The sequence below is a fragment of the Dasypus novemcinctus genome, chromosome 15 (assembly GCF_030445035.2).
Source record: "Dasypus novemcinctus isolate mDasNov1 chromosome 15, mDasNov1.1.hap2, whole genome shotgun sequence".
NCBI classification, from domain to species: domain Eukaryota; kingdom Metazoa; phylum Chordata; class Mammalia; order Cingulata; family Dasypodidae; genus Dasypus; species Dasypus novemcinctus.
This window is the reverse complement of record NC_080687.1, coordinates 8,406,552-8,434,110: the sequence shown is the minus strand read 5'-3', so window position 1 is coordinate 8,434,110 and position 27,559 is coordinate 8,406,552. Positions and strand designations below refer to the sequence as shown.

The 27,559-nt window shown below is 45.4% G+C and overlaps 1 protein-coding gene across 2 annotated transcripts; it reads left to right on the top strand.

Annotated features, from left to right (window-relative positions):
* Window positions 1–27,430, top strand: TEX26 (testis expressed 26). Of its 2 annotated transcripts, none has more exons than XM_004478919.4 (7): window positions 1–121; window positions 3,791–3,875; window positions 7,737–7,902; window positions 13,308–13,464; window positions 21,796–21,972; window positions 23,680–23,841; window positions 26,758–27,430. In XM_004478919.4, exons 1-7 carry the CDS (start codon window positions 61–63, stop codon window positions 26,829–26,831), a joined length of 882 nt encoding a protein of 293 aa, XP_004478976.1. In that variant the 5' UTR covers window positions 1–60; the 3' UTR covers window positions 26,832–27,430. The 2 variants fall into 2 exon arrangements, with proteins under 2 accessions (XP_004478976.1, XP_058132978.1); XM_058276995.2 differs by having other exon boundaries at window positions 15–121; window positions 3,794–3,875.
* The last annotated feature ends 129 nt before the right edge of the window (window positions 27,431–27,559 follow it).

Sequence of the window (27,559 nt, the reverse complement as noted above, 5' to 3'; positions counted from 1 at the left end):
GCGGCGCGCAGAGCCTGGCGGGCCGGAGGCGCGTCCTCATCGCCGTGTCGTCGGGCAAGAATGGCCCAGCCCGGGCCCGAGGCTCCGTGCCGCGTTCCCTGCGGCCCCCAGATCCGGCCAAGTAAGAAGGCTGAGCCGTCGGGCTGCGACGCGGGCCCTGGAGCGCAGGGGGGGTCGGTCTTTGCGGGGTTTGCTCCCCCCTGGCGGGGGCGGCTCCGCTGAGGCAGTGAGAGCGTGGCCACCATCCTGCCCCTTCCCGCCCTTGGCCTCACTGCCGAGGCCCCCACCTCGACCCTCCCGAAACCGAGCAGGTGCTTTAAACACCCCCACGAAGCCCCCCTGGCAGGGGGCAGGAGCCAGCACGGGCTGGTGAGGGTCCTTCCCCGGGGAGCAGGGCCTGGGGGGCAGAGGCTGGAGAACAGCCCAGAAAGAGGGGCCCTGCGGGATGCGGGGAGCCCCCCGGGGGCGTCTGCAGAGAAAGGCGCTCCCCACCCACTGTAGCATGGGCTGGAGGCCGTGGGGTCCCGCTGCCGCTCCTGACCTGCGCTGGGATTTCTTTAAAAGGGGTCTCTGGCTGCACACTGGGGCGCGTTGGCTTCGAGTTTTGCCTGCCAACACGCAGGCTCCGCCGATCCAGCTCCGGGAGGGCCGGTAGGAGCGCTGGGGGGGCTGCCGCTGGCCTCCACTCTGCGCTGGCCTCTGGGGTGGTGCCCACTGCCCATCTAGCTGGGCGATGGTGGGGCCGCGCTCCCGAGCAGCGATCAATGGCTCAGCTGCAGATTCCCAGCAAGCGTGGGGCCACCAGAGTGAACGATGTGTTTTCCCTCCATGCCTTCCCTTCGTCAATTAAGAAGAGAAAATGAAAATATTCAGTTTGTACAAAAACCCCTTCGAGGGCTCGGTTTCTGCCCTCTGGCAGAGTGAACAGGAGAGGCTGAGGAGAAGCGTGCCCCAGGAGCCCGCGGCTGCGCTCCTTTGGAATCTCTTCTCCCTTTCTCTTCCCCCTTTCTGGTGTCTGTCTCCTCCACGATGTACCCTTTTCGCTCCTCCAAGTGGGTGGCCACAAGTAGAAGCAGCCAGCCTGTCCCCTGGGCGTGCAGCCCTCTGGAACGGCCGCCAGCCTCCCCCGACTGGCACCCGCCTTTCCCAGGGGGGACGGCCACAGGCAAGGGCACCAAGAGATTTGCAATGTCCCCTGAGCCGCTGACAGGGAGCTGCTGCCCAGAGCCTCTTTGGCTCGGGGTTTCTGAGGCGCACCTGGGCCTGACAGGACGAGGCTGTAGGCGAGGTGATGATGTTGCCTCCTGTAAAGGAGGGTGCAGGGATTGGGGTCTTCGTACAGAGGCTCCTTCCAGATCCTTCCAAGAGCCACACACAGAGGTTCAAGTCAGGTTCAGTGAAGGCCTCTCTGACGAACAGCCCTCCTCATGATTTCTTGCCACTTACTTGTCCACACTTGAATTTCTTTTAACAAAGAACATTTTGTTCTGCTCCTGGAGCGAAGCACTTTAATGCTTGCCGTAGTTCTCGCTAAAGTTGCAGCATCACAGGATAACGTCGAAGGCTTTGCCGTTTTCCAGCAGACTGAGATTTGAATAAAGCAAAGGTCACAGCCTGATCACCCGGGGCTCAGGCTTTGGGGATCAGATGGGGGAGCTTCTAGGTGACAAGTGTCAAGGGCAGGTAAATGGCCCCAGCTGAGCGAGCCCAGCTGCCTAGCTGGACCGCGGGCTTGTGGACTCAAGCACAAGCCGGGGCTGCAGAGGCGGGAGCGGAGCGGGGAGGAGGAGGCTGAGGACGGGAACGCCCCCGTCCAGCCAGGCCTCACGCGGCCGCGCAGTGGCATCGAGACCTTAAGAAGCTTGGGATCTTGGGGAAGTCCTTGAGAAAGGAATTTTACAGCAACTGTATAGAGGATGCTTGAGTGGGAGAAATACAGGCACTGAGGTGGCTACAGTATCCTAAGGAGTGGTGATAGGTCCCAGCAAGCTCAGTTCATTCAAAAATTACAGGAAACATTTCCACCCAAGTTCAAGTGGGGTGGAGAAAGCAACATGTGCCTGCCTGCGTAGGAAGAAGGCGAGAAGGGCCCAGTTCCGTTTAAACTACACCTCCCTACGTGAGCGGGTGGTGCGTGTGTTGACAGCGGGACATCGGGTGGATTAAATCTGTTGTGGCTCGTCTCTACCTGAAGGTTAGTTTTCAGTCCTGGCCCTCCTGGGCCCATGACCCCTCTGGCCTCTGGAAGCACTTTCTTCCTTTGGCTTCCACGACCCCACGGTTCTCTCCTCCTGGGCTGCTCCTTCTCAGCCCCCTTTACTGTGTGCGTCTTGATCCCCCAACCTCTTAATGTTGGGGGGCCCCACGCCTCAGCCTTTAGGGGACTGCCTCTCTGCTCCATATTCTCCTCTCAACCCAGCTGATCTCATCCCCTCGTAGCTTTAAATAACACCCATACCACAGAGCCCCGCACAGCCATTAAAAAGAATGAATCAGATCTCCACCAGAGGAGTTGGCAGGTTTTGCTACTAATTGCTGTTGAATGACAGATAAAAGAACGTTTTGTGTAATAGGATCCCATTTTTGTAAAACAAAATGACGAGAATGAAAACCCAGCATGTCTATATATTTATCTGCGTCTATATCAATCTGAATGTGATTCTGTCAGCATGTGTAAACATATGGGAAGAAACAGGCACAATTGCTAACGTGGGCTTCCTGGGAGAGGGGTGGGAGGAGCTGATAATGAACTGGGAGAAGAAGGAGTGAGGAAGGCATCCAGGCTAAAACTTGACATGGACAGAGCAAGCCCTTTGTGTAAAAGCATTTCTTATGCATTGTAGTCGTCAGCCAAAGGGGTGCTGGTGCAGAGTTCCAGAAATCAGTTGGCTTATATAAGGGTAGAAGCTTACAGTCACAAGGCCCTAAAGAGTCCATCTCAAGGTTGACTTCTCCCCAAAGTCAGTTGCCACGTGTTGAAGCAAGATGGTGGGTGATCTCTGCCTGCTCTCTCCTTCTTTCTTCCTCTTAAGGCTTCTTCCCATCTCAGCTGTGGGCTGGCATAGGGCTGGTCTCTCAGGCTTCCTACAAGCTTTATCAGCTGCTCAAACTATCAGGGGAATGGCTCACCTCTCCCTGGGGCTCCAGGATCAAAAGTTCTCTCTCTCTTCTTCTTGTGTCTTCTTGAGTAAGTGTCCATTTATATCAGCCCACCATGGGGGCAGAGACTCAACCTGAGTCATGCCTTACTGACGTGGTCGAATCAAAGCCCTAATCACAGGTAATTAAATCAAGGTATATCAGCTGAATCTAATGCATTCAAAGGCTATCACACCCAGAGGAACAGATTAGTTTACAAACATAATCTCTTTTTTTGGGATTCATAAATAATCTCAAACTGCCACATGCGTATATGAGTATCTAATGGGATGCATGAAAAGTTGCTGCTAAAATAGCAAGCGTGGCCAAGATGATAGAATTTCAAACAAAGTTAACTTTGCTCTTTATTGTTTTAGGTATCGCTTGACTCATTTAAAATAGCATGTGTGAAAGCTCAGGATAAACCATAGACCTATTTTTCTTTGGGGGAAGTACTCAGAGAATTAAATCGAGCATTTCCTCTTTCGTATTAAAAAGACCGCAAGGTGTGCTTTATTCTTTAGATTCTATAGCATAGAGTAAAAAATCTATTCAAAATGTTTTTCTCTTGCAAAAGTATTTTAAATTTTGAAGCATGATTTGATGAAAATATGCTGGTTTACCACACGCAAGGCTCTTCTTGTCCTTTCAGCAGGCGACGCCAGCTGGGATTCCTATGCAACCTCGATGAAAACTGCGTTCACAGCAAAAACAGCAGCAGTCCCTGCTCCGATTCGGTGAGAGCCGCGGCCCGTCAGCACAATAGGCACACTTCGATTTCTTGATTTGTGTTCTATTATTTAGAACCCAAAATGAATTCAAAATCACCAAGGAACGCTTATAACAATACTTTGGGGGAAACAACACTCAGGTAGGACTTACTAGGTGCATGCCTAGATCTCCAGGCTTCAGAGCGTTCCTCCCCCAGACAGTACCCAAAACTCCTACAGGAAAACCACAAATCTTTTCAGAAGGTTAATGGGTATAAGAGTTTACAACAGACACCGTGTCTAGGCTAATGGAACTGTGCTACCTGAACATTAAGGATGGATCAAATCCATTCCTAAACACATAGTAGGCAGTCAAAGACTACGGAGTCAAAGGACATCATCACTGTCGGTCACTGACAGGAGTCTTGGAATCTGGCAGAACAGCACAGCCCCCCACTCGTACCCTTCCTCTTCCAGGTGGTGCCTCCTAAAGCTTTTCCTCCAATTCCACCTGCACGGAGGGTGGCGGGGCTTTCTAGCCATCCGCTGCCTCTCTGGGCTTATTTGTCGGGACTGGGAAGCCCATCAGCTTTCGTGGCATCAGTAGTGGTGGAACCAGCACAAAGAGCCTTTACGTGCCTGTGTGCACTCTGCCAATTGTTTCCAGTAAAGACAACCTTCACCTTACAAGTTTAAAGAGCTTTTGGGAAGTCGAATGGAATATTGGCAAGACTGTGGCTGTGGAGTTGGGCAGAAATGGGTTTTAACCTCAGCCCTTGTTACTGTGTGGCTTGAAGCAAGCAACAAGTCAGCTGTGGCTCAGTTTTATGCTGGCAAGATGGGGATATGATCCCTGGCTAAGGCAGTTCTGAGGATGCAAAGCGCTAGTCCAGCGATAAGCACAAAGAAGTTGCTCAGTCATTTTCGTGTCTATTCCTCAGCATAATATATAATAGGCTTCCAAAGAGCGCAGGGCAGCAAGCCTCCTGAATTCTGAGATATTGGCCATGCCACTGAGTCACATGATCTGCCTTACCTGGGAGACCCATCATCTCCTGTAATGACTGTGCCGGGTTCACAGGTAGGACTAGTAGTGTGAAGAAGAAACATCTGGGATGAAAGCCAAAAACAAATGGATACTAGGGATGCTATGCCAGGGTCTCCAGCTCCACATAGTTTTTATGTTTGCATGTTATGTTTTGTCATAAATCTAAATAGTTGCAAAAGATAAAATTCCCAACACTTTCTGAATATTGACACTCTAAAATAGTTAAATCATTTCTTTAATCTAAATACCTTAGCATATTAATACCCACTATGATCCTTTAAAAATACACAGGAACAAACTCTTTACTTGTCAGATAATTTATTTCATTCCTTTTGCTTCTTGAACTCTTATTTCCACTTCACTTCCTCCATAGAATTTTACCATGCTGTAATATATTTTGTTTGAGAGTAATTTATTGATCACTCTAATATACTTCTGTACAACTAGTTTAGTGCATTAATTAAAATTAATTTTTAAACGTTATGTGACCCTAAGTATTGAGTTACCATAATTATTTTTGTATGCAAATGCTCAAAACAACAATTACAAAGATTAATAATCACTAGCTGCAAATTTAAATCTTTTGAAACTTCATCTTACTAAGATAAAAAGGGCTGTTTTGTTTTTAGTAAGTTTTTTATTTTTTTATTTTTTTTAAAGATTTATTTATTTAATTTCCCCCCCTCCCCTGGTTGTCTGTTCTTGGTGTCTATTTGCTGCCTCTTGTTTCTTTGTCCGCTTCTGTTGTCGTCAGCGGTACAGGAAGTGTGGGCGGCGCCATTCCTGGGCAGGCTGCACTTTCTTTTCACGCTGGGCGGCTTTCCTCACGGGCGCACTCCTTGCGCGTGGGGCTCCCCTACGCGGGGGACACCCCTGCGTGGCAGGGCACTCCTTGCGCGCATCAGCACTGCACATGGGCCAGCTCCACACGGGTCAAGGAGGCCCGGGGTTTGAACCGCGGACCTCCCATATGGTAGACGGACGCCCTAACCACTGGGCCAAAGTCTGTTTCCCGTTTTTAGTAAGTTTATGTATCCAGTTTTGAATGTTACTTATTTTGAGGATGTTACCTTATATAATATCAATTTTTTCAATTTACAGGTGCAAGTTTTGAGAAATCTTTTTATATAAATAAATAGATATGCATGAAAGGAGTTTTATATAGCAATGTCATTCAGTACTCTCAACTCTGAGTTATGAGCTAAAAATCACAAGATGATTTTTAGTGATTGATCAACTGACAACTTGGTTGGATACTCCTTCAATTTTATTGAAAGCAAAGAATTAGATGATTTGTCATCCAGTTATTAAGGCATTTCCTATCTCAATATGGGAGATGTACACCCAAAAGTCAAGTCTTAACAAATGACAACTAATTATATGTGACTATTTCACTTGGAGGCAGCTTGCTTAATATTAGGTCCTCAAAAAGGACTTGGAAAATAGAAACATTAATTTCAATAAATGTTTCCCAAGTCTTTTTGATAAAAGACTTTTATAATCACATGCTTCAAATATATTTTTATCAAAATCTTGGAGCTGAAGATTTAGCTCACACAATTTATACCATCTTTGCCTACTTGGTAAAATCAATTCTTGTTGTCAATAAATCAGCCATATCAGGTTTATGTCCTGTCAAAATAAAGCCAGACTACATTTTTTAGTTTGAATAAATGTTAATATGTGTTTTGAGGATTACTATAAAAATTATTGGTAATTAAATTATCAAAGATTTATTTTAACAAAGATTATTAAAAGCAGACAGATTGTTTTAAAAGATTGAACATGATCATTATATCTGGGCAACAAAAAATAATGCAGTGAAATGTGTAGCTTAATGTGTCTATTATTTGTGAAGTGTGGAGTATGATAGATTACATGATGTTAAATATGTGTGCTTGAGTGTTTAGAACTCTGGTGCTTGACTTTTAGGGATAATTAAATAATAATCGTGTGTAAAAATCAGAAATAGTTCCATTGATTTTATTAGACATTATAATCAAACACCTATTAAGCATTTAATGAAAGAGAAATTTGTATATTGTGAAAACTAATTGGTCTGGCAAACTAAGAGGTACTTTCATTTATTCCTAATATTTTATAACATGAAATAAAATGAGAATTGGCTGTATTTTAAATATTTCATAATATGATTTACTAAAGAATAAGACTTAAATACTGTATTGAATGATGAATACAAAATCTGAAAAATATCACATAATATTTTTATCTATCAGGGTTTTTTTTCCAGTGAATTTTGAAAATTTGATGGTCCATGAGAAGATTCCAGTTACACTTAAAAGAATCAGCATCACCAACCTGTACTGCTTTGCCTATTCAGAAATGCTTTTCTTTCCAACTAATGACATGTCCTGGGGATTAAAAAAAAAAGAGCTGAAAAGATGCTTACCCCTTTAAATAAACAGCAAAGAAAGGGATTTTAAGCATTCCACACACTCTCTGCTCTCCTTTCAGAAGTGTCTCTCTAAGGAGGGATGAATATTTTATAGTTGTTAGGAGGTGGACAATCTGGCATGACTCTGGCATGATGCTCTAATATACCTAAATTCAGAACATCCCCTTTTATGCCACAGTCCCTGCTTATAACACCTTCACAGTCTATGCAAATATATATAAGACTGGAAACAACAAGTCTGGGCTACCTATACCTTCTTTTAAAGAGCCATTTAAGATACAAATAAGATTCATGGGAGATCTAGCATCAAATCTTAAGCCAGCCAACCTTTTAAAAATGTAATGAGTAAAATTATTTGGCATGGATAATGTTGTGAAATTTGGCATATGATCCTTTATTCTATTTTCTACTGTCTTTTTTGTAGTCAAAAAGATATCAGAAGATTAGGATATGCATATTCACTTAGTGACCCTATTTACAATCAGACACAATACAATGATGAGTACACTTGGAAATCATATTCTCAAGATGATTTGATCAAATCGGGGACTTCAAGAGGACTCAGGAATCCCAAGTGTCACCCTAGTCAAGTAAGATAATAGCTACATATCTGTTAAATTTAATACCCTATCAACAACCTATAAGAATGTGAGTTTGAATGTTGCAAAGACCTTTCATCTTCCAGTATCATGGGTTACATGGTCCTCAGACTTTTTCCTGCCTACCTTCTCAAATTTATTTCTAATCACTTCTCTACCTCTGGTCCCTGCATACTTTGTTTTGTGCCCTCTCAGACCTCCCCACCTTTGGTCATTCTGTTCTCTCCATCTAGAATGACCTTCTCCTGGCCATCAAGAGAACTTCTATATGTCTTCAAAAACCAGTAAAGAGAGCTCTCTCTAACTTCCTTCTCCTGGGGATAGAAGTAACTGCTCCTCCCTCTGCAGTTTCTTGGCACTGAGTACCCTTCTTTCAACATAAAGGGCAACACTCATTTGTATATTAAAGGGTTTAATTTACTTGACTGCCCCCTGGGATGGAGCCGGCTAGATGTATTCAGTAGACGACCAGGCGGTGGAGTGGACAGGACTGTGACTGAAGGGCTATGAAACATAAGGGAGTGCAGAGAGGGAAGGAGGCTCTTACTGCTGACTTGAACGGCTAGGTTATGCTGTTGCTGTTTACTGAACTGGCACAGGGGGAGGACCAGATCTGATGGGGAAGGCAAAGAGAAAGGTTGAGCTCGGTTTCGGACAAGCTGGTTGATGTAATGTCCAACAGGCAGTGGACTCTACAGGTCCTGAGAGGCGTGAGCTGCTGATGGACGCTTGGGCATCACTAGTGCGCACGCGCTACCCCCATTGAACCTGAGTCCTTGGGGCAATGATTCATTATGACTTTATTTTTCTTTGGTATTCTCCTTAATATTTTAAAAATAAGGTAAAATAATCGATTATAATATGCTATATACGCGTATACATACACACAGGATATGTTCTTCCCCTTCATCAAAGCGTTATTGGAAACTCTCAAAGACAGCCAGCATGGCGGACCGTGCCTAGTGCTTTCAGCCAATGAGAGCCAACGTGACGGACTGTGCCCATGCTCTCAACCAATGAGAGCGAGCATGGTGGACTGTGCCGAGTGCTCTCAGCCAATGAGCGTTCTCATGCAGCTTTCACCCCCTCCCGGCTAGTGGAGGTGCTTCCGTCCGCTCCTGGGAGCGCGCTCTGCCGTCTGCTCCACCCAGGCCTCTTTTCCCGCCGTTAGTTTTGCCTTCTGTTCACCGCCTCTGAGAGGCTCCCACCCGAGCCAGGAGAAGCCTAGCGGGCGCGCGGGTCTCCCGCCCACAGCTGCGCACGTGGGAGGAACGGAGTGGCGGCGGGGCGTCCTGGAGCACCGGCCTGGGAGACCTAGCCCGACCCGCGGGGCGTCGCTGTGCCGGGCTTGGGACCCCTGGGGACCCCTTCAGCTGGCTCCTTGGTGTCCCCTTTGGGGAGGGGGGTAGGGGGTGTGGAGGAGAGATGGAGCCGCGGGGGGACGCGGCTCGGCGGGGAGCCCCCGCTCTTGAGCTCCCCTGAGGAAAACAGCCTTAAGTGGAGACCGAGGAGCAGCCACCAGGAAAGCCTGAACGGGTTGGTCTCTTAGATGCCTGGAGAGAGGAACAGAACAGACAGATTGATCATTGTGTCAAATGTCCGCTACCGTTGGCTTTCCCATCCGGAGGACACTGGTGAAGGCTGTTTCTACTGAAGAAAATCAGGTTATGTGGGAGTGACTGAGAGGGAAAGCCTTGGGGCTCTGGTTATGTGTGCTGCCTCTTATTCAGTCATTTCAAACAAACAGCGTGTATTGCGTGCCTCCCATGTGCCAGGCCCTCTGCTGTTTCTAGGGCTGTAACAGTGAACAAAATAGGAGACAAAGCCTTGTCTTGTGGAGCTTACATTCCAGTGCCTGTGATGGATCAGTAAGAATCAGTATACGACTCCAGCAAACTGAAACATACCGTAAATGGTTGGAAAGTGGTAATTGTCATGGGAAAAAGAGAGAACAGAGTAAGTGGGATTCAGAATGGGGTAGTAAGGGATGGGCTTGCAGTTCTAAACGGGATGGTCCGGGGAAGTGTCATTTAGATGGTGATCCTGGAAGCAAGGCCCAAGGAGTTCGGGGAAGCCATGCTGGTATCTGGGGGAGAGCCTTTCAGGAGGAAGGAGCAGTGGTGCAAAGGCCACGAAGCAGGAGCCCGAGGTGCAAGGAGCACCGGTGCATCGGCCACGAAGCAGGTCACCTGAGTGGAAGGAGCGGCAAGAAAGTCACGGTGGCTGCAATGGGATGAGTGAGGAAGAAAATATTAGAAGGGGAGGTCAGAGAGGAAAGAGGACAGGGAAAAGATGTGGAGGGAGGGCTGGTGGGCATGACAATGGTGAAGGTCCTTGTAAGCCATTGCAAGACTATGGTTTTCACTATGAAAGAAACGAGGCGCCATTGCAGGGTTTTTTGAAGAGTACTCACATGATCTGCTTGCTTTAACAGGATCACCTTGGCTGGGAATAAATGGAAAGAGCAAGGGCAGAAACAGATACTAGTTGGGAGGCTATTGCCGTATTCTGGGAGATAGGTGATGGTGGCTTGGGTTAGAGTGGTAGCAGCGGTTGGGAGAAGTGATCAGATTCTGAATATATTTTGTAGGTAAATAAGTCTCCTGATGTTTTGAGTGCAGGCTGTGGAGTAAAGAGATGGGTCAAGGATGACTCCAGGGATTTAGGTCTTAAACAGAAGGATGGAGTGGCCATGAACTGAAATGTGGTATGTTCTGGGGGAGGCAGGAGTAGGGGATGATCAGGACTTCAGTTTTGATATGTGAAGTTTGAAATGACTGGTAAACTTCCAAGACGAGACCTTAATAAGGCAGTTGGATATCTTGATCTAAATTCAGTGAAGAGGACTTAGCTGAAGATAAATTTGGGTGTTATCACATATACTTGAAATTAATGAGACTGGATGCAATTATCAAGTGAGAAAAGAAAAGTAGTGCAATGACTGGAATCATGCCTTTTGACCATTAAGAGTCAAAAACACAGAAGAAAGACCAAAGGAGACTGAGAAGGGGCAGCCAACTCTAAAGGAGAAAACCCAAGAGTATATGTTGTACTGAAAGCCAAAAGGAACTGAAGGGAGGAGGACTGATCATGTAAAATGCTGCTGGTAGGTTAAGTAAGAAAAGAACAGAGAATTGGCCATTGGATGTAGCAGAATGGAGTTCATTTTGCAGAACCAGTGACCTTGACAAAGAAAATTGTGATGGAGTTTAAGTGTGAATGGTAAGACAGAACTTCTTGATTTCAGATCTGGGTCAGGAAATGTGTAAGATAAGTTTGGAATATCTTGTCATGCCAGAGAGCAAGAAAGCTATCGAAAGCACTAGTCATGTGAAAAGAATTCAGGAATCAACTTAAAGAGGCTGCCACTAGTCAAAGACAGGACAATTTGAACTTCAATAAGGATAATACACATCAAATGTGTTTCCATCCTTCAGTTCTGTTTTTAAAAGGTGGGCACTGGCAGAGGATGACAGGGAAGCCAATTCTTTTTCTTGAAAACTGATAAAGGAAAGGATCAGTGGTTGTTTATTGTTTGTTTTTTTGTTTTGTTTTGTTTTGTTTGTTTTCCTATATGAATTATGCCACTGGCTAACTGAATGGTAGATAAGAGAAAATGTCTCTTTATAAAGATATTCTAATTCAATGAAAACAAAATGATAGAATATCACTCCTTTGCATCTATTAATCTAGGCATTGAGCATCACTGGCTGCTAACATCACACAAAGAGAGACAGCCATACATAATATACCTCCTGTAGTCTTTTTTGTTGTTGTTGTATCTCTCCCCTTCCCCCTCCCACCCCAGTTGTCTGTTGTCTGTGTCTATTTGCTGCATGTTCTTTTGTCCACTTCTGTTGTTGTCAGTGGCATGGGAATCTGTGTTTCTTTTTGTTGCGTCATCTTATTGTGTCAGCTCTCCGTATATGCAGCGCCATTCCTGGGCAGGCTGCACTTTCTTTCGTGCTGGGCGCTCTCCTTACGGGCGCACTCCTTGCGCGTGGGGCTCCCCTGCACAGGGACACCCCTGCGTGGCACGGCACTCCTTGCATGCATCAGCACTGTGCATGGGTCAGCTCCACGTGGGTCAAGGAGGCCTGGGGTTTGAACCCCGTACCTCCCATGTGATAGAAGGACGCCCTATCCACTGGGCCAGGTCTGCTTCCTCCTCCTGTAGTCTTGCCAATCACTACTTACAATCTGGTCAAAGGGATCTAACCTGAGTCTAAATTAGTTTCTGGATCCAGCTACCAATTTGCAGAAAATGCTGGGGACAGAAGAACTTACTAAACTGCACAACTAATATGCAATCAACAATATCCAGATTGTGGGAAATCCTTCATATGAAGTAGTTTGTTCTTTTCAACTGAAAAATTACAGGGGTGAAGGAATGGAGAGAGGACCTGAATATTAAAAGAGACTTAAAAGACAAATTTGGGACAATGAGTATACATAGCCATCTTGAAGAATTTCATTGTAAAGGGGACCTGAGAAATATGTTAGTAACTAAAGAGGGAATTAGGGTAAAGAGAGTTTTCTTTCTAAGATATGAGAAATAGACACATATCCTGATAGTAATGACCCGGTAAAGAGAAAGAACACTTTGGAGCGCTGTGCTGGAGTGGACACCTGGAATCAGTCAAGGTTTGTAGATCACCTTGAAGGGACTAGGCCCCGCTAGGAGACACTGAGCTCTGTCGTTGTAGGAGCGATGGCAGTGTGCATGCTTGCAGGTGCAGCGACTGGGAGATGCGGCATCGTCTGCGGACATTCTCTCCTCTTGGTTTCAATTTCTTCAAAGCAGTAAGAAGCAAGCCCATCAGAGAGAGGAGAAAATGGAAGGAGGTGGTGGAGGATTAAAGTTTTATAGTCATAAAAACTTTCTAGAAGCAAAGAGGGAGAAAATGCCTGCCCCTCCCTGCCTTACAACATGTTGCTGAGTCCCCTGTGCTGGAGGCAAAGGTTTTCCCAGAGACTGGGGCTTCCAAGGACAGCCTGGCCCACTCTGCGCCATGGACACATGTGGCCAGAGCTAGAATTAGCCTGGGCTCCCTGTAGGAGAATCCTGGCCAGAAACATAAGCCTTGGACTTAGTGGTCACATTTTTGTTGTTGATGTCCATTTGAAAAGTCAAAGAAGTGCCCCGAGCCCCATGTGTTGGCTGGGGAAACTGATGACGCCTATTGCTGCCCCCCAACCCCTGCATAGACCGCAAGCGTAGTACTGTGGCTGGATGTAATGGATTCAAAGTCAAGTGAGAGTAGCAGAGGAAAGTTTGCCAAGTGATCTATAAACCTCAAGGAAAAAAAAAAAGAATATGTGTACACAAACACAGTCTTATATTCCATTAGGTGAACAATTAGAGATTTTCCTGAAAATCGTGTTTGTATCAATAGGAATTCTTGCTGTGGACAGTACCGCAAGGCCCATCACCAGCATCAGGGAACAGAGGCCTCCCTTGGAAAAGCACTGCGACGGCAGGAGAAGTTAGGAACGCAATATCAAATCAGTTTATTTCTGTGACTAAGAAGGACTTTGTGGACAGAAAAGAAGGTAAACATGGTAGAAACATGAAGGTGTTCTCTTTTTCCAGGTAAAGTGTGGGGTTGCGGTGGTGGGAAGTAGAGAGGAAACGCAGGGGGCTTTGGGTGTGCATGGCAGGACGTGGAGTCTAATTGCGGCAGTCAGGAAAGGCTTCCCAGCAGAAGTGACTTGTTGGCTGAGCCCAGAAAGGTGAGGAGAAATCAGCCAAGTGAGGACGAGGGGCAGAGCGGTCCAGTGTGGTGCAGGCCTAGAGACTCAAAAGCAGGGCAGATTCGAGGAACAAAAGGAACTTCAGCAAGAGCAGAGAAGAGTGTGAGGGGAGGAGAACGAGAGAAGAAACCAGCGTGGGCACAGAAGACCCAGTCTCAAAGGGTCTCGTGAGGCATGCTTAGGAGTTTGGGGTTTATCATTGGAGTGATTGGGAGTGAAGGTTGTAGTTCATGGCTGAGGTTAGAAGACCCACACTGGCTGTAGGGTGAAGAATGGAGACGGGCCTGGGAAGGAGGAAAGGCAGGAGATGGCCAGAGTAGCCCAGGGAGAGGATGGGGACTTGGACCAGCGCTGTACAAGGTAAGGCAGCACCTCAGTGGGCTCTAAGCAGAGGTTCTTTGGCTCATTGCTGTATCCTAGCACCCACTCCAGTGCCTGGTTCATCGTGAACAATGGAAAGAAGTATTGGAATATTGGTTGAAGAAATGAATAGACAAATGATAGGAATAAGTGACTGATAGACGATAGGAGTGAGGGGATAAAAGGAACCAGGTGTCTGACTTGGGGATCTGGGCAGATGGGATCATGGTACCTTTTGCCAATGATGGGAATTAGGAACCATTTTATTCTCTCCTTAGGTGGAGGGGAAAGTCAAGCACTCTATTTGTTTTTGCTGCCCAGAATTACACATCTCCTTCTGGGATGGAAGCCCTGCCATACAGATTTTCCCCTGCAGGAGTCTAGATTCTTGCATGAGTCACCTTGGCTCTGCCCTTAGTGTTCGGAAGCTGAGCAAGCTTATGACTGGTTGTCTATGAGGGTAGGTAAAATGGCACCGTAACTTTGTCCCTGCCTTATCCTACTTCTCAGGAGCCAGCAATGAATTCAAGTCCTACAGACACACATTCCATAAATTAAATATTTTCTGACAGTGTAATTTTGTTATTGCATAGCAGCAGGAAATTTGCTTCATTGAGAATTCACAAAAATGGTCTGTAGATATGTTTAAACCCAAGCAAGGAAACCTTCCCTTGAGTTGCTGAGAAAACAGTGCATTCTGGTTTCCTCCTCCAAGGCTGGTGACAAAGTGGCTGCTGAAGCATTAGTATCTGGCTTCTTTGATTGACAACAACACCCAGGAATGTCTGAGGAAGGCTGGATGCCTGGTGCGGTCTAAACAGCGTCCGGGGAGCCCTGAGGGGTCCTAGTCCTTCTGGGAACCCTCGAGAGTCAGGAGAGGATGCCAGTGAACCCGCCAAGTGCACCTGTCTCCACCTTCTTCCTCCTTCCCTCCTGTGTGCTGTGGACCAGCCACCCCCGCCCCCTCATCAAGAACGTTGCCTCCTTTGGGTATCCGGCTTTCCCTCTCTGTCATCAGTCTCTGTCTGTCATGGTTAATCCACCTCACCACCATGCCCACCAGCTCTAGTATCTCCCACTAAAAAATAAAAACCAAAGCTCTGTGGCAGTTGCTGCCATGCATCACATTAACTACAAATTCTGGAACTGTGAACTTGCGGCTTGTGTCTGCCTATGGACTTTGGGCCTGTGTGCTCTCTCTTTATACTATTGTGGCAGGAACAGTTAATGTTACAAAGGAAAATGGATACCGGCCCCTTGGTCTAATGACACTCGTAGTCATAACCTACCAAAGAATTTGTGGAAAGTATTTCTTGGAATTGCCCCACGTTGAGCACCAGTTGTTGGAGACTTGGGCCTGAAGGATATCGGGAATGAAAGAAAGAGAAAAAGGAGAGAGAGAGAGAGAGAAAGAGAGAGAAAGAGAGAGAGAAAGAGAGCTGGGATCGGGGGTCTTCAAGTAGAGATTCATCAGACTACTTTATTGTTTACAAGGGGCTCTCTATATACCCCAGTCTACGAGACAACAAGCAGCAACATGCAGTTAACTATTAGCATTACTAAGGAACTAAAAAAATCTTATCTCAAGTACAAAGCCTAAGTGTTCTATTTACTACAAAAGGTATGTGCCCATCTTTTCTTTCAGCCTTTAACAGCTTCATCCTGTTTGCCAGCTACTCTTAGTTACCGCATTCCTTAGGGTGCAAGCATAGCCATGGAAACAGCACGTCTCTCCTCATGAGACCACTGTGCCTCAATTTCCAACAAAGCTGTATCTTGACCCACATGTTCCTTTAGCTTAGCTGCTGCCCCCCTTCATCAGCTGCCCACCTTGACTAAGCTCTTATAACATGCTTTTCAAAAATTAACAAATTTAAACCTCAATAACTGATGAAGTTATCATCCCCAGTCAAGGAGGAGGAACCAAAGACTCAGAGAGGGTCAGCAACTGGCCCTAGGTCTCCTAGCCAATAACTGGCAGAATCTAGCATTTGACCCCAGGCAATCTGGCTCACTTCTCCTTTTCCAGACTCCTTCATAGTATAGATTTCTTTAAAAGAATCAAGTCACACAAGCTGTTCCCAATTACTAACTTCTTTACTATTTTTAAAAATTGAAATGTACTCTTATTAAACGAATGCACACATATTCTTAAATCAAATGGTTCTTAAAGGCTTATAATGAAATAACAGTTCCTTGACCCACCCCCTCTCCACCCCCAGTCCTACTCCCCACGGGCAAGCAATTTCCATCCTTCCAACTATGCCTTCTCACATCACCCTCCACAGTAATATGCTTACCATGCTATTTCTTATTTGTCAGGTTTAGACATTATCGACTTCCCCTTATGGTATTTGAGGATCTGGCTTTCCTGTACCTTTGTCTCACTTCTCCTCTATCCAGCCTTTCAAAATAATTATATTATAAATTTTTGGTTAATTCAATTGCTGGTGCTTATATATTATGATTATGTAAACGTTTACTGCTGAGTCAGGAGTATTTTATGATTTGTGTTCACGTGTTCACTTTTTCTTTGTTTCGTTTTACTACTTTACAATTGGCTATTTTACATGTGTTTAGATTTATCCTGTGTACCTATACCCCGTCACACACTTGCCAAGATTTTTGCCAGACACATTGTCTTAGTTCTGGTCTTTTCTGGAGATCTCTTTCTGATGCTTTGCCTTCCTCTCCAGTCTGGACAGTTGCTTTGTTGGCTGCTGCCCAACTGGCCCTGGAGCTTCCTTCTTCATCATCCTGGGAATTTCTTCTGCCCTCCTCCTAGGGTGGATTCCTGTGTCCTGGTCCACACCTCCCTTTCTTGTCCCCCCTCCCTCATTTCATTGAAGCACTTCTTCCTGTAGCTGCCTAAGAAAGCGCGCATAGGAGGTACTGTGCTGGGTGTGTCCTTGCTATCTGGAAATGTCCTTTTCTCTTCCTTCCACATGTTTGATGGTTTGGGAAGATATAAAATTCTAAGTTAGTAATCATCAGAATGTATTGCTCTGAATGCCTTCTACATCCAGGATTGCTATTGAGAACACTGATGCCGTTTTGATTTCCAGTCCTTCTATATAGGCCCTCTCACTTCCCCCAAGAAGCTCTTAAGACTTTTTCTTTATGCCTGACATTCTCGAATTTCACAATTATATGCATTGGTGAGAGTCTTTTGTCATTCTTTATGTCGGCCATTCAGGGCCCTTCCAATCTAGAGACACATGTCTTTCCTTTTAGAGGATTTTTCCCCCTCCGTTAGTCCTTTAATATTTTTCTCCCATCTGTTTCCTCTGTTCTCTTCTGGAATTCTTCAGATGGACTGATTCTCTAGTTCTCTTATTTTTTTTCTCTTTATATTTTTGTTCTGTTTACTTGAAAATTCTTTACTTTTTTATCTTCTATTCAATTTTTCATTTCGGTTCCCATAATTTGCATTTCCAGACTCTCTACCTCTCTCTGATTATTTCTGTTTTAAAAAACGCATTCTGTTCTTCTTTTAAAGATGCAGTAATTGTCTTGTCAATATTAGGATATTATGATATACTTTTAAACTTTTTCATCTGTTCCTCGCTTTGTCTCAGTTTTCTGAGTTGTTGCATGAAAAGTTGGCTCTCTTCATATTTATAAGAGGAACAGAGGCAGATTTACTAAGAAGCTAATAAAACTTGTCCCAACTCTGTGGACTGTCCTTTTTATTCAAGTGGGTGCTTCAGGGCCCACAGAACAAGGGAGGTACTCATAGCTGATTGGAAACTGTGCACAGAGGTGGGGCTTGTTGACTGGTGCCCGACTTAGGTGACTTGCCTTTTGTTTTTTTCTTTAACATTTCCTCCGCTATTCAGTGCTCTCCCCAAAGGCAGGTCCCTTGTCACCTCTGTGCACTAGGGCCCAGGGCTCTGCCTGCCACATAGTTGGGGCTGAGGAAGCACTTGCAGAATGATGGAGAGAGTATAAGACAGTGCCTTTGAAGCAAGGTGGAGATGGGATCAGGGGACCTCCTTACCTGCAGATAAACTTTAAGGGTCATGGGAAAACATCTGAAGAGTCAACATTCTTAAAAGATGCCCTTGATCATGCAGTCCAAGTTGACCATTGAGCAGGAGCAAAATGACTATTTCACCACATGTTGGCAAATACCTGAGACCTGTCAAGTCTACATCCCGATGACCACTGCCCTACTTCCCGCCACCCAAATCTCTCCCTTGGATGGCTTCCAGCCCAACTCCCCTTTCCCAGTGTCATCCTCTCTAATCCACTGTCCTGTCCATGCCACAGCCAGAGTGAGTTTCCAGATGTGCAAATTGCTATCACCTTCCAGCCCAAAAGCCCTCAGCCACTCCCCATTGCCCTCAGGATAAAAGTTAAATGCCTTAACCTGAGTGCCGCATAATCTGACTTCTGCTCACCTTTCCACCCTCACACTGGAGACCGAACTGTTCTTAGCGCTCAGACCCTCCCACTCTGGCCTCATGCCCTTTGCACACATTTCTTCTTCCCGGTGGAACTCTGCTCCCTTCCGTTAGCCCACGTCTATCCATAATCTAAGTCTAAACACAGACTTCATTTCTCTCCCAGAAGCCTTCTCCGATTCCCCAGATTTGGATGGGCATATCTCCCATGGGTTTTTATAGCTTCCATTCGTATCCCTTTTGCAGCACTTATCACATGATATTATAAGTCTCTTTTTTGTGTCAGTTTCTTGGACTAAGACTTTAAGCTGCTGAAACAAGAACCATGTCTTATTTTCATATCCTCACTATTGAGTTAAGGTGAATGAGTGAGAAGCACTAAAAGATGTTTCTTTTCACATGCAGCCTTGGAGAGCTTGGCTTTGATGACTTAGACGAGCAGATAAAGACAGCAGAACTAGTTCCCACTTGGCTGTAGATTATGAGCCAGTGGTCCTTGCTGTAGACTGACTTTTGGACTGGGCATTCGGCCTTTTTGCAGATGCCATACCTAATCGTAAGTGGACTGGTTTCTCTCTCTGGGCTCTACATGCTCATATGGCATCACAGTGATCAAGTGAAAAAGCAGATGGGTCCTTGGAAGGGGCCGGCCTTGTGGGTGTGATTGGTACTGTGTCAGGCTTGCTCCCAGTCACGTCCCTTTGTCTTTCCATGCTTCACCACCACTCTGCGGACTTCAGATGTTTCAGGAATCTTTTTCTTTAATAATATCAACAGGGAATTTCCCAAAGACAAGAAAAGGATTAGTTGTGAAGAACAAAGGCCACGCCGTGGAATGAACAAGGTGCTGTTTATCGAGAGTTCCCTTAAGAATACGCCACCCTGGCAGTCACCGGGATGTGGTTCAGAAATGAGTTACTAATACACAGCAATGACCCGTCTAGGTTCTTTCCCCTTTTATTCACTCATTTATTTGGTAAATATTTAAGGAAGTCTGTTACCGTGTTAAGGACTGATGATCAATAAAGATCAAGACTTAATCTTAGGGAAGCAGACTTGGCCCAAAGGATAGGGTGTCCGCCTACTACATGGGAGGTCCAAGGTTCAAACCCTGGGCCTCCTTGACCCGTGTGGAGCTGGCCCACGTGCAGTGCTGATGCGCGGAAGGAGTGCCATGCCTCGCAGGAGTGTCCCCTGTGAAGGGGAGCCCCACATGCAAGTAGTGCACCCCATAAGGAGAGTCACCCAGCATGAAAAAAAGAGCAACCCACCCAGGAGTAGTGCCACACACACACAGAGCTGACACAGCAAGATGACACAACAAAAAGAGATACAAATCCCGGTCCCGCTGACAAAAATAGAAGCAGACACAGAACACACAGTGAATGGACACAGAGCAGAGAAGAAGAGGAGAGAAATAAATTTAAAAATCTTAGGAAAAAAAAAAGTTAGTCCTTAGGTCCTGATTTTTGCCTTTTCTCAGGTCTTCATCTCCATTTGCTTCTTCAAGACCCTTCACAGTCCGGTTCCCACTGACCTCTCCTGTTCACCCTCAACTACTCTGGCGTGCCCCGGCGACCCCACACTTCATCCATGAGTGCCCCGCACGCTGTTTGCTTCCTTGGTGGCCCATCTTCACAGCAGGCCTTTATCTCCTCTTGTTCCCCAACGGTGCTCATCACCCTCCCGCTGGGCTTGTAGCACCTGTTCAAAGCTCTGAGCCAGTGATTCTGAGGCATACAGGAAGCTGCTCACAATAGAAGTGTCTGGGGCTTGCTTCTGGAGATTCTGAATTGTCTGGGATGAGATCCAGCAGATGAACTCTCCATGTGAGAACCACAGTTCCAAGAGTTATGGTGGCAAGACTTACCACATTCCATCTCTTTTCTGTGTTTATCTTTTTAATTACACTAGCTTAAGGTTGTCTTAAGGTAGAGCAATGACTTAATTATCTTTAACCTTGGCCTATCTCATAGAAGCACACAGGCACTGAAAACATCATTGAAAGGTAGCTCTAGGGGAGGGATAGGGACTTGTGCAAATATTTCAACAGAAATGTGTTTCTCTCCTATAAAGCTATTAGTAATTTACAAAATCCCAGTGATAGATGGAGGTTACCAGGAATCAGAGCAGATGATTTGCCAAAATATTTTAAGGGATGCCCTGATTTTGGGCCCTGGAGTTCCCTCCCCTCTATAACCTTGTCTTCTCTTTGGGCAGTGTATGAAGTCATTTTTATGGGCACCCATGTCCTCTCTTCTCCATTCATTTTAATTCAGAGGCGGCTTCAAGAGCAGCCCTCTCCCCCTGTGCTGTCTAAACAGATAACATACTAAAAAATCACTATTAAAATGCTCTCAGTGCCAACAGATGAAGTTATGTATCATCCGATATACCATGTATATTACAATTTATTTTGAGAAGACCTATTGGAAAATGAATTTGGAACAAAAATTAAGTTCAGCGTGGAAAGTGATTTGTAGTGCTTGGACATTGCTCATGAAATCCCTGTTTTTAACACATTGTCCTTCGGGATAAAGACATTGTTGTATGACATGTTTCTGAACTAACACTTGGTAGCCAGAATTATTCAAAGACAAATGATGTGGGTCCCTCTCCTCTGGAATCTGGTAATGCTTGTGAAACTTGGCATTTAGTGAGTGCTTCATAAATATTCAATGAATATTTATCCGCATAGCTATTTTAAAGGAATAATAGCGTTAGTATCCACTAATAAAAATGATGTTACCCAACCCTCCAGTAAGGGATAAGCTTCAAGTGGTTCTTTCCCAAGTAATGGGGTGATTTGCACTGCCCTTACTAGGGTAGCCAGATTTCACAAACAACGATACAGGATGCTGGTCACATATGAATGATGGTAAGAAATAGGTAAGTAAAGAAAACTTACATATATGTAAAAATTGCTCATTATCAACCTGAAGCTCATGTCTAAGCAGATGTCCTGTACTTTTTATAGCACCCCTAGCCCCATCAAAATTCCTCATTCTGTACCCATTCCTATCCAAAGGGCTACTCAGGACCACTAGAGTGAGAAATACATTCTGTGCTCCCCAGCAAAACAGAAGGGCAGGTCTTAACTGACATGCAAATATATTAATCAGAAACTACTTCTCATGATTTGCACATATACTTCCTGTGCCTGACAAAGAAGCAGCAGATTATTTCTTGGTTGTAGTATCTGTAAATTGACTGCACCTCTCAACACAAGAATGGGTTTTGGTCTGATAAATTGGAAGCTACTGGTAGAAGCAAATGGAATGAAAATGTGATGCTCCTTAGAAATAGCTTATGATGAGTAATTACTGCCTTCTGTTTCTGCCCCTGCCCCTACCCCTACCCATAGCCCAGAAGCTTAAGACAAGTTTTCAAGTGCCTCTTGAGTGGAAAAAGTCACTTCCCCGACCTCAAGACACTGAATTTCAACGGAATTACCAAGTTCCGGCTAAAATTCCTGAGTTACAGGATTTTATTTTCAGATATGGATGCTACTCAAACCTGCCTATTGCTTCTCAGGGGCTAGGTAAGGACACCTGTAGCTTTTAAAACAACTGCAGAGATGCTGTCCCCTCACTCCAAGCTTGCTCAGTCATAGGGCCCTAGCAGGTGACCCTGGGAAGTCTTGGACAATGCTGGCATGGAATCAGAACTTGGTCTCAAACCTAGGGAACCACTAAGTCCCAGAAGACGACTGGCTGCTCATGCTGTGAAACAAGAAATTCTGTGCCTGGGAGGTGCAGGTGTTGGTATTAGATGCTTCCTCCTTGTAGAGTGAAAAGAAGGATGCAGTTGCTGTAAGGGCAGAAAAAGAGATTAGATGGGATTCAAATTAGACTTGTCAGTTATCCACCGGAGGTTTACTTGCCTGGCATATGCTGCAAGCATTTTCCATTTTAGCACCCATTCTATTTATGTGAGTTTTCTTTTATCATCCTGATTCCCACTGTTTTCAAAGAAAGCATTTTTAAAGTTCCATGTCCAAGTTACCTCCAAGCTATAGAGGTTAGCCTCTTGTAAGTCTGAGAAAGGGATTTATCCCTGGCCTAAAGTTGGGATCAGGTAGTACTTGAGACAAAAGTCATAGAACAGAAGCTTGGCATCTCGAGGTTAGAAGGGAGCCTAGAAGTCACCTTGTCTAGAGCATCTTATGATGGGCAAATCCTCACCACCCTTCTTTGCCATGGGGTGATAGAACCCCTGCTTAAACTCTTCAAGGGAGGGACATATCACCCAAGACAGCTCCTTCTACTGTCATTGGCTCCAACTGTTTGAAAGTCCTCAATGGCTGGACTCTTCCTTGCTAATAGAAGCCATTGGCTCTACCTCTTCCCATGAAGGTTAAATAGATTAAATCTATTACCCCATGAAAGTCTTATAGTGTGCCTTCTAAGCCTTTTCTTTTCCAGTTAAAGTACTTCCAGACACTGCAAACGTTCTTCTCAGGACGTAGTGTCAAGTCCCCTCACCAGCCTCATTCCGCCATTTGGCCAGGGTCCCCTTGAAATGGGACACTTGGAACTGAAAGGAAAAACAACAAGGATATTTAAGGTATCCTTAAAGTTGACAAAGACTGGGCAAGTTGTAGAAATTAGGTTTTCACACCCTGTCTTCATTATTTTGTTCCATGAAAGTTCCACAAATATCAGAATCCACCTTAAATATAGAACAATATTCAGAATCAAATATTTGGGGGCTGCCTGCTCCTCATGCGTCCATTAGTCCGAGTGGATGGTGAGTGGTGTGGGTCAACAGCATCATTCTTCCCAACTGCACGTTATAAGATGCCTCAGTCCTTGGAGCAAGGTGTCTACTGTGTCAGTTTAAGTTTGTATGAGGAAGTCATGGAAGAAAAAACGTCTACGAAGGCCTTTGTTTATGGAGCAGCTGGTGAACGCTGCCACTAACACGCTGCCGCACAAAGATGGAGTCCGGGAAGACCTGTGTTTCTCAAAATGGCAGCCGAGCTCCACCCCTGGCCACTGTCTCTCATCACCCCACTTCCAGCAGGACACTCCCAAGTCCCCACAGCCTGCGTGTCTCCCTAGCTCTGCACTGCCCTGAGTCACTGGAGGATTCAGTACTGTGCCTTGGCTTTCAAAATCTTTTCAATACCAATAAGACTAAGCTCCAAGCTGAACTCAGGGCCATCAGGGCCATGTTCAAATATAAGGGCAAGAGTTATTTGTCCTGGTAACAGCTTCCCCGTCTTTCCTTCCCTGGGTTTCCTTAGTTCCTTCTGTGCTGTACAGCCACATGAGGAATCAAGAGCGGACGAAGGAACAGACTATATACCAGAGCGATTATGGGAAAGCCTACCTGGATTTCTTAATGATTCTGAAGTCATTTGAGCCCGCTCAAATCAAGGAGTACCTGCAAAATGTTTCTCCCAAAGGTAAGGCGAGGTCTTGAGATGCTATTTTATGCATTTGTAGGTCGTCATAAATTGCTTTATGCCAAATAGAAATAGCCCCAATTTCTAGTCATTGGAGTTTAATGTCTGCAAAAAGAAAAATATTGCCTCAAAAAAAAAAAAAAATCCCATGGTGTTGTGTAAACTTCAATGTACTGGAAGGAAATTTCTCTTAAAAGAGGCCCCAGGACCTATAGTGCCACTCCCTTTTTGGCTCCTTTCTTATCTCTTTCTGCCAGTTGTTGAATTGCTCCAGGATGTATTTGTTTTTCCTTGCAGCTAATTGATTTATCCTCTGGGAGCATGTAATATTGCATAGTTTTGCTCTGTTTAATCTTTATTTCCTGTTTGGCAGTACTCTTTTTTGGTGACAGGCATTTTAAGGTACATGAGAATCTTCCTATCGTACATCCTCCCAGAGCAAATGCCATTCTCCAGACAGTTTTGTTTCACTCCACCCAGTTCAGGGCTAGTGACTGGAATCTACTGGGGAGCATTCCAGGGGCAGCCAAGAATGCATATAAAATGTCAGCTCAGATGGAAAGAGTCTGAGGAGAGGAGACGCAGCCTTTCCACTGGAACCATGCCTCAGCGGCCACACACCCAGCCGCGCGTCACTTTTGAGCACTAACCCCACGCACGTTTTTACGTTTATATCAAGTGCATTCCTGTGCCAGTAAAATAAGATGCCCTCAACATTATAAAACATGCAAAATGGTAAAGGGTGAATGAAAAATAGAGAGGTTCTAATATTTCTTCCTCATCTAACGGGCCGTCGTGTGCACCCTCATTTTCGTTCTGGGCCAAGGGGGTCACTCCCCTGCTTTGAGGCCGTGGTCAGGCTTAAGTGTAGGACTTCCATGAGCTACTTGGCAGCCCTCAGCTGCCTCTCTCGGGTCCCCTGTCTCTGTCCTTGGCTTGTCACCAGCCACCACCAGAAGAGCTTGCTCCGCTCCTCTGAAATCCCTAATGAAACCCGTTTCTTCCAGGATTTGCTGCCCAAACAGTACTGAAGCCCTTCTGTAGGCAAGCCCGAACAAGAGGTGGGGTTGTGTGGGTGGGGGCAGGAAAGGGGTCCTTTTCACCCTCACACTCTGAGGGCTGAGGGTCTAAAGGCCCTTGAAAGACCCCAAGTCCAAGGAGCAGGTGTTTTGTCTGGCGCTAAGTCAGAAGGAGACGTTTGCATTTTCGGTCTGGGGCCTCGTTGCTCTGAATAGACACCTCTGCACCAGTGGAGAGTTCAGGAGACTGAGGCTCCTTAAGCCCTGCCGGTCAGCTCTTCCCACAAGGCGGAGCTGACGCTGTGCCGCCAGCTCACACCTTCCTTCCGTTTCTTCTTCCCCGCTCTGGATCATGTATACATAAAATCACCGTCTGCACTTGCTAAGGAGCCCCTTTCACCAATAGGAAGACTCTTTCTATCTTCCCTGAGCAGGTGCTCCCGTCCGCCCAGGGACTCACCGCGCGGATGGGGCTCTGCCTTCTCCACCGCTGGGTGCCACAGTCGCTGCTGTGCGGCATCTGCGATCGGAGTCTTAGCTGTGCACCCCGAAGGGTGAACCGAGGACTCCACAAAGTTCTCTGGCAACCTCTGCTCCGCTTTCATCTGCGCTCTCCACGAATCCCAGGGTAGGCTAATCCTTGATGAGCCAATATCTGTCCACCAGGTGGTGAGACACAGCCCCTAGCCAAAAACAGACGAGTCTAGGTTTTGTTTCCTCTGAGCTCTCCTTTCCTGGGTCCACTAGGACAGCACTGGAGCAGGTACCAGAAGCTCGGAGCTCAGGCCCGCAGGCTGGCTCCCTTGCCCTGGCTCGGGAAGGCCGAACAGGACTTGCTTCTTTCGGGGTTTCGTTTCCCTTTCCTCTCATTGCCTTAGGACGGTCCACTCATCAATGTCAGCTTTGCTAGAGGAGGCAAGCGAATGGGAGGTTCCCTTCAAGTTCTTATGTCCAAAACTTGTTCTTTTCCAGTGTTGGTGATTACACTAGTGCTTTACATTTAGCTGGTGAAGGTCTCAGCAGAGCTCCTTTGTGGCAGGGCTGAAGTGAGTCTGCCAGAGAATAAAGGTGATAGTTACTTGGCAGGACTCAGTTGGCTTTGGCAATGTCAAGCAAATAGCATGTTAATAACAATTTTCACTCTCCTTCCCTTTCGGTACTGGCTGCCCAGGTGTCTGTTGCCGGAAGTAGTGAAGTTTCTACAGCTCCACTCTACTATTTAAAAAAGGCCTAACTAGAAGGAGGTGAACCACAAGTGTTCAGAGTAAGACCCGCCCTTATTTCACAGACGAGGACGTGGAGGCCAGGGAGTAGAAGGGCTTCCCGTGGCCAAACAGTTACCACTCCAGGGGGGCAAAGCCCGCCAACACGGGGGGTAAGGGGTGGTGAGCAAACAGCCGCGGCTTCTGTGGACTCTGGAAACAGTAGTCTCGATTGTTTGCTTCTCATACCCATCCAGAAATAAATGGATAAGCCCCCCCCCCATTTATTGCCTCTTATGGGTGGTCAGGCCCTGGCTTGGTGCTGCCCACATAGTGTTTCTAATCCATCCCAACAACTGAGCAAGGTAAGTGCCGTGACCTGTGTTCCAGCGAAGCGCAGAGAAGCAGAGCGGCTGAATAACACGCGAATACATGGCAGCATGGATGTGAAACCGAAATCTCTCATTTCAAAATTCATATGCTTTCTGTTCAGTCTCGCTGAGCCCTTGCATATTAAGTTCACTCTTTGTGATCAATAATTACACAATTGTGCCCTTTTAAGATTAAAACATATCCTTTGATTAATTTATATATATAGTACTCATCAGGTATTTGCCTACTTCCTAAAATTTCTCTGTTTAGCATTTAAATATGTAATTGAAAATTTTCATCCTGTTTTTCTTTTTCATTTTCAGACAGACAAATTCTTGATCGCTTTATTCGTTCTCACTATAACATTGACAAAGGAAGAAATGAAAAAGGGAAATAGATCAAATGAAGGAAATTTGAAAATCAACAGAAGCCCTAGGACCTACTTTGTTATTTTCTCAAAAATTAAGGAAAAATAAGATGCAAATTGCTCCATATATTTGATATCCATGCTTTTGCATTTTGCTTTGTCTTATTTTTAAACTGTAAAATCACTTAAGGCTATGAAATTTCCCCTGAACATTGCTTTAGCTTTATCCAATAGGTTTTGCTACAGTGTACTTTCTTATTCCCTTTCAGATAATTAGTTTGTGGTTTCAATTTTGAGTTCCTCTTTGAATCAGGAATTATGTGGAAGCCATTTCTTAATTTCCCAATAATTACAGGATTAAAAAAAATTTTTTTTATTGTTGATTTCTTGTTTGACTACAGTGAAAAAAAAATCTCTGCTTTGGGAAATTTATCAAAGTATTCCTTAATGCTAAGTAAATGATTAATTTTTGAGTATTACATGAATATAAAGATAATATATCATTTGTTTATTGTATTTTTCAAATCCCTTATGTCTCTGCCTTAATTATATACTTAAACTGTCAAATTCTAAAAGAAGAGTATTGTAAACATCCTATAATAAATATGTTCTAGTCAATTTCTCCATTATTCCAGGATTTTTGCCCATTTTTTCATTACTACTTTTTGTCTCTACGTTACTGTGGTACTTTTTCTCCTTCTCGGTTTAATTTGTGGTGTGGTGTGGGCCTGAGGTGGGGAAGACCTCGACGTGGGCCG